This window comes from Hemicordylus capensis, chromosome 2 (genome assembly GCF_027244095.1).
Source record: "Hemicordylus capensis ecotype Gifberg chromosome 2, rHemCap1.1.pri, whole genome shotgun sequence".
NCBI lineage: Eukaryota > Metazoa > Chordata > Lepidosauria > Squamata > Cordylidae > Hemicordylus > Hemicordylus capensis.
The window spans coordinates 208111891-208124263 of NC_069658.1; the positions used below are offsets into that span (position 1 = coordinate 208111891).

Genomic DNA, 12373 nt, shown 5'->3' on the forward strand with positions numbered 1-12373 from the left:
GCCGTTCTCCAGTGATTTTCTGCACACACACACACACACACCCCGGCTGCAAGAGAGTTGGCCAGTGTGACTTGTTTGTGATGGGATGCATTTTGGTTCCCGCAGGATCTGCCCCGGCGAGATGGCTTGGATGCGTCGTCCTCCAGCCTGCTGGACCTCTCCACCTCGGCCCCCGCGGGCACACTCAAGCGACCCACCAGCCTCAGCCGCCATGCCAGTGCGGCGGGCTTCCCTCTCTCCCCGGCGATCCCGCGGAGCCTCGCCAAAGGCCACAAGGCCCACATGGCGTACAGCCCCTGCGAGGGCGGCGAGGGGAGCCTGACGGAGCCGGAGGACATTTCGCAGCTGCTCGCGGACGTGGCGCGTTTCGCAGAGGCCCTGGAGAAGCTGAAGGACGTGATGCTACGGGAGGGTGAGTCGCCATCGGGCCCACGGGCCCAGGTACCCCGCAGCAGGTAGCCTAGGGAGGAGCCCATCTCCCCTCCTGGAATTCTGTTTTGTTCCTGAACTCCAGTTTAGCCACGAGGCTTTCTAAAACGTGTCTGTGGCTCAACAGTAGAACATCTGCCTAGCACGCAGAAGGTCCCAGGCTAGGACTGAGGAAAATTTCTGTCTTGGAGAACTGCTGCCAGCCAGAGTAGGCAATACTGAGCGCGATGAACCAAGGGCCTGACTCAACATATGGCAGCTGCCTCTGTAAAATTTATGTATTGATCATGTTTTTATACTGCCCTATATAAAAAAAAAAACCTCAGGGCGGTTTGCAGTTTAAACCAAAACAACTAGAACCTAAGCAGCACGTAAAAACCTAATTAAAATGATCATCAATAAAACTTTTACAACTTTCAGAATTAACTCCAGAATTGGTGCAGGCACGGTTGGCTATAGCTTTGGGTTCCTTTGCAGTTGTTCCCCTCTATGTTACCAATGTGGTTGTGTGCATTGAGAAAACTCTGCAAGGAAGCAATTAAGATGTGATCGCATTCATGTACACATCATATATATCAGGGTTAGGCCACCTGGGAGTCATAGGGCAAATGCCCAGCGGAAAAGAAAGGTCTTCAATAAGGATTTAAAGAGGGGGCTAGATGAATCTGAAGGGGAAGAGAATTCCAAAGAAGTGGGGCAGCCACCGAAAAAGCCCTTTCACGATATGAGATGTATCTCTCTCATACGAGACTGTATTACAGGATTCATATCGTATGGTGTCACACCGATGCTCATACGCTCTCCGAAGAATCAGTAAAATACCACAGGAAAGGAAACTTGATGCTGTCACCCGTATAAGCATATGAAGATTGCTTTGGTGTTCCGTGTGATCAGTGCAGACATGGGGAGAGTTATAACGGGGGGGGGGCTTATAAGGAAACTGAAGGAGCCGAAAGACAAGGAAAACTGCACATTTACGGCACTCTGTACAAAATTCAGAAAACAATAGAGGATTCTTTACGTCCCACTTTGTTAACAAAACTGGAACATTCGAAACTTCAAAATCCCAGTGAAATTTGAATGAGGTGAATTTTGGGAGCTCCCTAGTCAAGAGGTCTGGGGCTTCCCTTAGCAAGGAGTTGAGGAAGGGATTGCTGGTCTGGTGGTAGCAAGCATGACTTGTCCCCTTAGCTAAGCAGGGCCTGCCCTGGTTGCATATGAATGGGAGACTTGATGTGTGAGTGTGAGCACTGGAAGAGATTCCCCTTCAGGGGATGGAGCCGCTCTGGGAAGAGCAGAAGGTTCCAAGTTCCCTCCCTGGTTTCTCCAAGATAGGACAAGATATTTTTTTTTTATAGGACAAGATTTTTTTTAATTGAACCAACAAACTACCAAACTACCATACAGTACGTTGGGCTGAGAGAGATTCCTGCCTGCAACCTTGGAGGAGCCACTGCCAGTCTGTGAAGACAATACTGAGCTAGATAGACCAATGGTCTGACTCAGTATATGGCAGTTTCCTATGTTCCTACGTTTGTGGTAGTAAACATGACTTTGTCCCCTTAGCTAAGCAGGGTCTACCCTGGTTGCATATGAATGGGAGACCTGATGTGTGAGCCCTGCAAGATATTCCCCTTAGGGGGTGGAGCCACTCTGGGAAGAGCATCAAGGCTCCAAGTTCCCTCCTTGGCAGCATCTCCAAGATAGGGCTGAGAGAGATTCCTGCCTGCAACCTTGGAGAAGCCGCTGCCAGTCTGTGAAGACAATACTGAGCTAGATAGACCAATGGTCTGACTCAGTATATGGCAGCTTCCTATGTTCCTATGAGTTGCTCGCAATGGGGAAATACCAGGTGAGGATCTGGGAGCCATACAGCTGATGGTGGCATGGGATTGGCTCTCAACATCCAGCTGACTTCCGGGGCCTCCTTACAATGGCCCTGCAAGGTAGACCAGTATGGCCTCCATATTGCAGGTAGTGCTTCACAGACGTGGTCTCGTCCATAATTTCCGCAACCCAGCAAGTTAGTAATTATCCTCCTATTTCAGTTGGTGAGACAGAGACTTGAGAAACATGTACCTAAGGTTTCCTAATGAGTTTGTGGTTGTGCAGAGATGGATATCTTACCCACAGCACATACTGTTGTCACAAGGCTAGCTCTCCCTGTGTGGAGAAGCTGCATCTGTAGGGATTCTCCCTTCCCCATGAGGCCCAGATGTGACAACTACTCATCTCGAAAGGTGGGGTTCCCCTCCCATTCCGCACTTCCTGGCTAAAAACCCTGCCTCTTTTTCAGCAGCTGAAACAGAGGCACTGCAGAGAGGTTTTGCCTGCCAAAAGGGCTGGGATCACACCGTTTCCTGCCTGCTCTCTATTTTCATCTGTAAGCCTTTTCCTGTTTACGCAGAGGCTGTGACAGCTGGTAGTGCCTTGATAAATCCTTCATGGGCACATATGCCGGTGTGTCCTGGGGGCAATTTCATATGACTGAAATTTTCAGCCTGCTATCTCTTTCCTGAAAAAGTGAGCCTTGTCAGAAAGAGAGAGAGAGAAACAGAAAGAAAGAAAGAAAGAAAGAAAGAAAGAAAGAAAGAAAGAAAGAAAGAAAGAAAGAAAGAAAGAATTACTCAAAATAGTCCCATTGAGTTTAGAAGGCAAGTTAGGCATTTAATTTTAATTTCAGTGGGACTAATTTCAAATTAATTTCAAAGTTATCCCATTGAAATTAGAAGTTCTAACTTTTAATTAATTGTAATTCATTAGACTTTTAATTTCAATGGGACTACTTTGAATAATTGTCTTCATCTTGTCAGCCAAAGGAAGGAAGAAAAGAAAAGAAAAGAAAAGAAAAGAAAAGAAAAGAAAAGAAAAGAAAGCAAGTCCAATCCTGTCAAAGCTTCAGCATTTTTAAAGCTCCAGTCCTAAACAGACTTACTAGGCCAGGGAGTAAATCCCACTGGCCACAACTTACTTCTGAGTAAACATGCTAAGGATCACACTGAACGTCTCCTTGGTTTCAGCAGGAGGTCCAACCGAGGACAGGCTGAGCAGCTTGCTTTACTTAGGAGTGTGAAAAGAATCCTTTGCACACTTACCTGGGAGTAAGCCCTATCGAACACAGTGGCACTTGCTTCCAAGTAAGCATAGGCAGGAGTGCCCTCTCCCACTGAAAGTAGGTTGTGTGGGTCCCCACTGCAACTCAACCCCACTTGTGCTGTGATTTCTACAATCACCTGTTCCCATTTGTGTGCTTGCTTGCTTCTTTGGGGGTGTGTGTGTGTGTGTGTGCGCGCACCGGCCAGCAGGCCCTGAGGAGGAAAGAGGTACGGTGGGTGGAGAGCCAGTCTTGCACGTGAACTGCCCCCTCTGCTAAGTAGGGCTCGCCTTGGTCCACATTTGGATGGGTGACTACATGTGAGCGCTGTAAGATATCCCTTGGCCTGCAGGAGGGCCCCAGGAACGGCCTGGGACTTTGGAGAAGCTGCTGCCGGTCCGTGTAGGCAGGCCAAGGGCAGGATTCAGCCGGAAGCCACTTCCTGCGTCCCTGTGAGCAGCCAGCCAGCTGCTGGTGTCCCCACGGGAGGCCCAGAGGCCAGGGAGCCCTCCTGCTCAGGATGATTCATGGGGACATGACTGGCGAGCACCGGATGGGAGACGGGCTCGGGGTGGTTGCCGAGGCAGGCTGACAGGCTGATCAGTCACCCGGCTGTCATGTGGGGAGAGGGTGCAGTGCTTGGGCTGGAAGACGCATCACGTTGGCAGAGGGGGAGGGCCGGTCTGGAGGTGCCTTCAGTCCCCGGGCAGCCCTGATCCAGAGGCAGCCGCCTCTCTGCCTTCAGTTCCTCTCAGTTGCCAGAGGTGGCCGGTTCGAATCCCTGCTGGTCTGTTTCCCAGACTAGGGGAAACATCTGTATCGGCCAGCAGCGATACAGGAAGGTGCTGAAAGGCATCATCATCTCATACTGCGCGGGAGGAGGCAATGGTCCACCCCTCCTGTATTCTACCAAGGACATCCGCAGGGCTCGGTGGTCGCCAGGACGATTCGACACCGATTCGGAGGCACAAGGTCTACTTTCACTGCCTTCAGCCTACACATGGCGGTGACCCAGAAGAGACTTCACAGCACCTATTCTGACCAGTGGGTGGCCCCACGTTCCGGCAGGACGAAAAACACTCCCCTCTGCCCCCTTTCCCCACGCTGTCAGTACTTTTATGACCCACGGTCTTCCGTTCTTTATGAACCACTGCCTTCCATGATACCACTTTTTCCTCATTCAAGGAAGCGGCAAAGCGTTCAAGCCTCGTAGGGAGGGTGCTCCAAGCCTCTCTCAGGGAGGAGAGCTGGTCTGGTGGGTAGCGAGCACGAATTGCTCACGTTGCTAAGCAGGGTCCTTCTTGGTTTGCTTTTGGATGGGTGACTACCTATGAACACTGTGAGATAGGGGATGGGGCCAAAGTGGACGAGCACCCGCTTTGCATGAAGGTCCCAGGTTCAATCCCTGGCAGCATCTCCAGTTAGGGCTGGGAGAGACTCCTGCCTGCAGCCTGAGAGAGCTGCTGCCAGTCAGTGAAGGCAGTCCTGAGCTAGATGGACCAGTGGTCTGACTCAGTATATGGCAGCTTCCTGGGTTCCTAGCATCTAGGCTCCCCTTTTCTGCAGCCTCCCAACAAGACCATAGAGCAGGGGTGCACAACCACAATGTGGTGTTCAGGGGCCGAGGACGATTTTCAGTGCATTACTTCATCAAAAACAATTGTTAAAAATACAAATGAAAGAAATTTCTCATAATTTGTGGATATTTTCCCCTTGTCCAAAGACCCGTAGTTTTAACTAAGGACAATGGCCAAAAAATAGGACCTGTCCCTGCTCAATCACTGGAGCCCCTGGAGGGCACAACAGCCCCAAACAAATGTCCTCTCCGCTCCCTAAACTGCTGTTGCTTTCAGGTTGCAAAATCCTAGGCATGCTTACCTAGGAATAAACACCACTGGGACACTGCAAGTCTGGTGCTGGACTAGGACCGGGGAGGCCTGAGTTCAAATCCCCATTGAGCCATGAGACTTGCTGGGTGACTCTGGACCAGTCACTCCTCTCTCAGCCTAACCTACTTCACAGGGTTGTTGTGAGGAGAAACCTAAGTATGTAGTACACCGCTCTGGGCTCCTTGGAGGAAGAGCAGGATATAAAATGTAAATAATAATGTTTGATGATGATGATGATGATGATGATGATATAATATTAATAATAATAAAAATGAAGATGCAGAAATATTATGGGACTTCCGACTACAAACAGACAAACATCTGCCACACAATACACCAGATATCACTGTAGTCAAGAAGAAAGAAAAACAAGTGAAAATAATCGACGTAGCAATACCAGGGGATAGCAGAATAGAAGAAAAAGAAATAGAAAAAAATCACAAAATACAAAGATCTACAAATTGAAATTGAAAGGCTGTGGCAGAAGACGAATAAAATAACCCCAGTGGTCATTGGCGCCCTGGGTGCAGTTCCAAAAGACCTTGAAGAGCACCTCAACACCATCGGGGCCACAGAAATCACCATCAGCCCATTACAAAAAGCAGCTTTACTGGGAACAGCCTATATTTTGCAACGATATCGATAATAACAACAACAACAACATTGACAATAAAATTCTGCCATCCCAGGTCCTTGGGAAGGACTCGATGTCTGGATAAAACAGACCAGTCTATAACACCTGTCTGACTGTGTAAATAAATAAATAAATAAATAACATTCATAGACTGGTGTTCTTTTAAGGCAGTTTCAGAGAGGGCAGAAAACGGCCCCCTTGGAGAACTGACCGAAAAAGTGGCCCTCTGCCTTTGAAGGGTGCTGTTGCTGCAGGATCGTCCTGCATGTGCAAAAAAGTCCCCGTGGGCCAAATCCAGCCCGTGTGCCTTCTGTTGGGCAGGTCCACTGTAGAACCACAGACTCCTAGAATGTTTGAGCTGGAAGGGACCTTGTGAGGTCCTCTAATCCCACCCGCTGCTCAGTACTGGCAACGCTAATAGCAGGGGCATAGCAAGGTTGGAGCGGGCCCAGAGACAAGATTTTAAAATGCCCCCCTGCACTGAAGCTCAGCTCATGAAGTAAAGAAATCTTAAATGAGGCTGAATAGTGGTAACAAAAATTGTGTGTGTGTGTGTGTGTGTATAATCTCCTATGGTCACATCAGTTTCAGAGGATGAATCCAACTGAAGGAAGCCCGGACAGGTGCGTGGCTGGGGGAGTCAGTCATGTCATGTAACTTGCCTCTGGGGGCCCCTCCAAGGCAGTGGGCCCCCAGACAACTGTCTCCCCTTGCCCTATTATAGTTACGCCCCTGGCTAATAGGTCGGAATGCAGGTTTCTGGAACCTCTCCAGTCCTCTAGCCACTTGACCACACTGCTCTCCCCACCCCCACCCACCCCCGAGAAGTGCCCCTAGGTAGCTAAGCAGGGTCTGCCCTGGTTGCATACGAAAGGGAGACTTGATGTGTGAGCACTGCAAGATCTTCCCCTGAGGGGATGGAGCCGCTCTGGGAAGAGCATCTAGGCTCCAAGTTCCCTCCCTGGCAGCATCACCAACGAGATAGGGCTGGGAGAGATTCCTGCCTGCAACCTCGGAGAAGCCGCTGCCAGTCTGTGATGACAATGCTGAGCTAGATAGACCGGTGGTCTGACTCAGTATATGGCAGCTTCCTATGTTCCAGGTATATGTATGCCAATAGGCATCAGCAGAAACATTTTAACATGAAATTTAACATATTCCCATCCCACATATTTATTTCCCCACTGCCCCCTCTGTTTCTAAAGCATAGGTCAGGCTCAACCACACCACTCGGGACAAACTAAAGAGGATTTGGGGGGCTCCCAGGGGGTGTGGAGGCCGTGGACTTGGCCCGGAAGTCCAGGGGTAAGAGCGCCTCTGCCTCCCCCTTCTTTAGAGTTCTGCTCTCCTAATGGCACAGCGGGGAAGCAACCTGCCTAGAGAGTCAGAGGCTGTTGGTTCGAATCCCCACCACTGGTGTGTTTCCCAGGCTGTGGGAAAGTCCTATACCGGGCAGCAGCGATATAGGAAGATGCTGAAAGGCATCATCTCATACTGTGCGGGAGGAGGCAACGGTCAACCCCTCCTGTATTCTACCCAAGACAACCACAGGGCTTTGTGGTGTCACCAGGAGTCGACACCAACTTGACAGCACAATCTTTCCTATCCTTTCCTCAGCCTGTAAGGGACGAGTGCCCTCAAGGAGTGGTTACTTACAGATGGGACGAGTTATCTTGAGGACACAGAAGGATTGGCTGGCTTCCTGATTTCCAACTTCCCTTCCTGCCAGTAAACAAAATATCCTGAAGCAGAGCTTGGCAAGCCGTTTTTGGGCAGGATTGCCAAATGACCAGTGAGGAAAAGACCTGGACTGTGTTTGTGCCTCCAACAATGGCTTGATCTTCAGAATTCAGGAGGTTAGGCTTCTCATGGCAAGATGGGCTGTTCAAAGCCACAGATCAAAGCTGCTGCTCAAGGCAGAGGAGCAGGGGCCAGCAAAGAATTTGGCAACTCAAGTTTTGGGGAATTACATAGGAAGCTGCAGAATACTGAGTCAGACCCTTGGTCCATCTCACTCAGTATCGTCTTCCCTGACTGGCAGCGGCTTCAAGGTTGCAGGCAGGAATCTCTCTCAGCCCGATCTTGGAGAGGCTGCCGGGGAGGGAACTTGGAACCTTCTGCTCTTCCCACAGCGGCTCCATCCCCTAAGGGGGAATCTCTTCCAGTGCTCACACTCCTAGTCTCCCTTTCATATGCAACCAGGGTGGACCCTGCACCAGCTCTTCTCCTTGTTTTGGGTGTTCTTCGTATCTTATTCGTAACTGGGAAAGTTGGCCAGTGAGCCGGCATCCTAGATTACGGTGACGATAAAAAAATGGACAGAGGCGGGAAACTTGGAAGGCCGCCGGATACATGGCACAGAATTAAACAACCTTCGTCCCGGCCAGAATGGAAGGAAAGGAAATGCAGAGGAAACTCCCAGACCGCTTTCAAGGGAAATCCCAACACTACCGAAGGGATGTGTGTGGGGCAGGAATCATGAATACTCCATGGCTGGTTTCTGCTGAGAGAGGTCTCTGGTCTGGAAGCCATGCTTCTGGATTTCAGGCACACCAGGGCAGAGGAGAAAGCTCGGGCATCTGACCCCTGCTAGCTTGGCAAAAAGGCACCTTTTAACGTGGTGATTCTCTTGATTTAGCAGGGGGGGGGAGAGCAACTGGCCCTCTCCACCCCCAGCACAGGACCTCCAGTGACTGTTGCTGGTGTCTGTCTGATGTTGCTTTTTAGATTGTGAGCCCTTTGGGGACAGGGAGCCATCTTATTTATTTACTATTTCTCTGTGTAAACCGCCCTGAGGCATTTTTGGAAGGGTGGTATAGAAACTAACTAACTAAATAAATAAATAAATAAATAAATACATAAATAAAATCTCTGTCTAGGTTAATAGTTCCTCCATGCAATTTAATTTTATGTGTTATCCAAACATAGATTCCCGACTCCCTCTTCCACTGCCCTCTACCTTGTAACAGCTGCCTGTCAGGCAGAAGTTCAACAGGTGACGCTTGTTCTAGAACTGCATCACCAAGCCGGTATTTTGAAAAATCTCTTTGGGGAACTGACCTCTCTCTCAATCTCTCTCAATTTCTCTCTGCAGAGGAGCTGGACTCACGCCGACCAGTTGCCCATGAGTATCTTGGGGAAGCTCTATGGATCCTCCGACAGGTCGTCACCAAGTACCCTCTCCTCAATACGCTGGAGACCCTGACGGCTGCAGGGACGCTCATCTCCAAGGTCAAAGGTCAGTGGATGGTCACTCAGCCAGCCCACACACACTGCACCCTGCTGGAGACCCACATAGGGAGGTGGGTCCAATTAGAGCTGCAGCTGATCAACTGAATAAGCTATTCATATACCTTTTAATTGACTAAAAGGCATCCTAAACTAATGGGGCAGCTTTTCTTGGAGGTGGGGGAGCTACATGAAAGCACCATCTCAGAAGAGGCATTCTCTCATCACTCTAACACGGGAGGGAATGCCTCTTGTAAGGCAGCACCTACTGTGACATAAACATGCACTGTCTAAAAGCGCCATCTTAGATCAGGCACCCCTTCTTCACTATCACAAGAAGGGAATGCCTCTTCTAAGATATGAATGAAATAATCACCCTTCTAAGATAGCAGTTACATAACCATGTAGCATCTAAAAGTGCCATCTTAAGAAAGAGTTTCCTTTTACACAGGAGGGAATGCCTCTTCTAAGATAGCACTTACTGTAATATAAACATGCGCCATCTATCATAGCCATGCTTTTCTAGAAGAGGCATGCTACACAGTTCAGATCCTAGTATTGCAAAGAAGAAACATTCTCAGGGTGGCTCCAGGGCGCTTTCCAGATTGGACCCTGCAACGGGGTCACGATGTATCTCTGAAGTATGCTTCTGCACTTCCTGTGTTGTGACACTGCAGTCCCTGCGCGGACAGCAGGGTGCCGTTCACATTTCCGATGCCTTGCTTCAGATTTAATCGCTGCGGTTTATGGCTATAACGTTATATGTCTGGCATGTATAAGGTGGTTAGTTTTCGCGAGACTGCTCCCCCTGCTGGGCGCTCTGTTATTTACGTTTTGAATGCGATTTGCATTTTCTGGAGGGTGGCAAAGCAGCCCTTTTTTTGGTAAATGAGCAGAGAAGAAGGGGGGATATGCTGCCTAACCACACAACAACCTTCGCCTCTGTTGCTCTTCTCTGACTTCCTGTAACCCAGAGCAAAACCACAAGAACCCGTAAGGTTCCTCTGTAAAGGACTCTGCCTGTGAGGCAGTGGCACCCTTTTATTTTTATTTTATTTTATTTATTTAACATATTCTTACACCGCCCAAAATGTAGGTTCAGTAAAGCAAAAACAACAGAAAAAGTTAGAACATTGCAACAATTAAAAAAAATTTTAAACACTATTTTAAAACAGTGTTAAAACTATTAAAACGATATTTAAATAAGAGTCTGGGTGAACAGATGTGTCTTGACTGCCTTTTTAGAAGTTGTCAGAGATGGGGGGGCTCTTATTTCAGCAGGAAGTGTTGGGGCAGCAATGGAACATGCTGTCAATGGCAATGGCAGCAATCAACTTGTGGAACTCTCTGCCACAAGACGTGGTGACAGCCAACAACCTGGATGGCTTGAAGAGGGGTTTGGATCACTCCATGGAGGAGAGAGAGGTCTATCAAGGGCTACTAGTCAGAGGGCTACAGGCCACCTCCAGCCTCAGAGGCAGGATGCCTCTGAGTCCCAGTTGCAGGGGAGCAACAGCAGGAGAGAGGGCATGCCCCTTTCAACTCCTGCCTGTGGCTTCCAGCGGCATCTGGTGGGCCACTGTGGGAAACAGGATGGGCCTCCTTGGGCCTGATCCAGCAGGGCTCTTCTGATGTTCTTATGGAGAAGGCCTGTCCTCGAGCAGCCACCAGAGGAGCTGGTGGCAACTGTAGACGAACCTCTCCTGAGAGGAATTTTACAGACAGTGTTCCACTTCCACCCCCCGCTGAATCCAATCCTGATTGGAAGGTGCCAGTCCACATATTCACTGGATTTAACCCAACCTCCCTGTGGCTATCAGGGACCAGGACAGACAGGGCTTTGTTTTTCTCTGAAGGGAGGCTGCAAATTCTGGCTTAGCCCAAGTTATGTCCAGGGTTTAAAAAATCCTCTATTTCTAGCAGCTTTTGGGGGGAAACTCCAGGGCTTCTGCTTTCTCCAAAGATGTTGATGGAGGTGCTGATGGCTCTGCAGATGGTCCACCTCTTCCCTCGAATTAAAATGCCTGGAATCTGCTAGGAAGCAGATTCACTCTTCGAGGCATAGAGCCATGTGTGCAAAACCTCTTAACAGATGGTGGGGTTCATGGCAAAGAGGACGTTCTCTTAAATACCCAGGGCCCAAGCTGCTTAGGGCTTTCTAGGTTTTAACCAGCACCTTGTATTTTGCCCAGAAACTTATCACTTTTTATAAAGTGAAGTGTAACATGTGGCATGTAAATAATAATAATGTGGATGATAAAATAATAAATAAAATTTATTATTACATCATTATATAATCATTGGGTTATATTATACATATTATATTATATTATACATATAACTTTTACAATATAATATACGTATAATACGTATTATATTGTAAATTATATATAATTATATAATTTATATATTTTTTACCCAGGCTTTTACATGATCGTTTTTACTGCGGCTTCTCTGTGTTTTTATCTGTTATCTGTTGTCGTGTTTTCATGCTTGTTTATATGTTTTTAGCTTGATGTTCTTATTGCTTGATGTTTTTACTGCTTTTATTGTGTTTATTTTATTGTATGTTTTAATTTTTGTAAACCGCCTTGGGGTTTTCTTTTAACGAAAGGCGGTATAGAAATGTAAAAATAAATAAATAAATAAATAAAATTATATTATAAATAATAATAATCATTTATATTTTTATATTATATTATATTATATTATAAATTTATATAATTATATTATATTATAAATAATAATTGTTGTTGTGATTATTATTATTTTATTTGGATAACAAAATTCCAGTATGCTGACTATTTATATATCACTTTCAAAAGAAGTTCACAAAGCAGTTTACATAGATATAATTAATAAATAAATGGCCCCCTGACTGCACAGGACTCACAATCTAAAAAAGAAACACAAGATAGACACCAGCAAGAGCTACTGGAGGGATGCTGTGCTGGGGATGTAGAGGGCCATAATAATAATAGTCATTTTATTATATCAATATAAAATGATGATGATGATGCATTGAGGATGAGGATGATAATAACGATGACGATGTGGATTCTCTGATGTGTCATTGCTTGGTGACGGTGTGGATTCTCT

The 12373-nt window shown here is 47.6% G+C and overlaps 1 protein-coding gene across 5 annotated transcripts in view; it reads left to right on the forward strand.

Moving 5' to 3' along the window:
• ARHGAP45 (Rho GTPase activating protein 45) overlaps positions 1-12373 on the forward strand; it is a 59241-nt gene that overhangs the window by 19482 nt on the left and 27386 nt on the right. For all 5 annotated transcript variants that reach the window (XM_053297158.1, XM_053297159.1, XM_053297161.1 and 2 more), the window contains 2 exons: positions 106-412; positions 9141-9284. In XM_053297158.1, coding sequence (XP_053153133.1) covers positions 106-412; positions 9141-9284 — 451 coding nt within the window. The remainder of the gene's footprint in view (positions 1-105; positions 413-9140; positions 9285-12373) is intronic.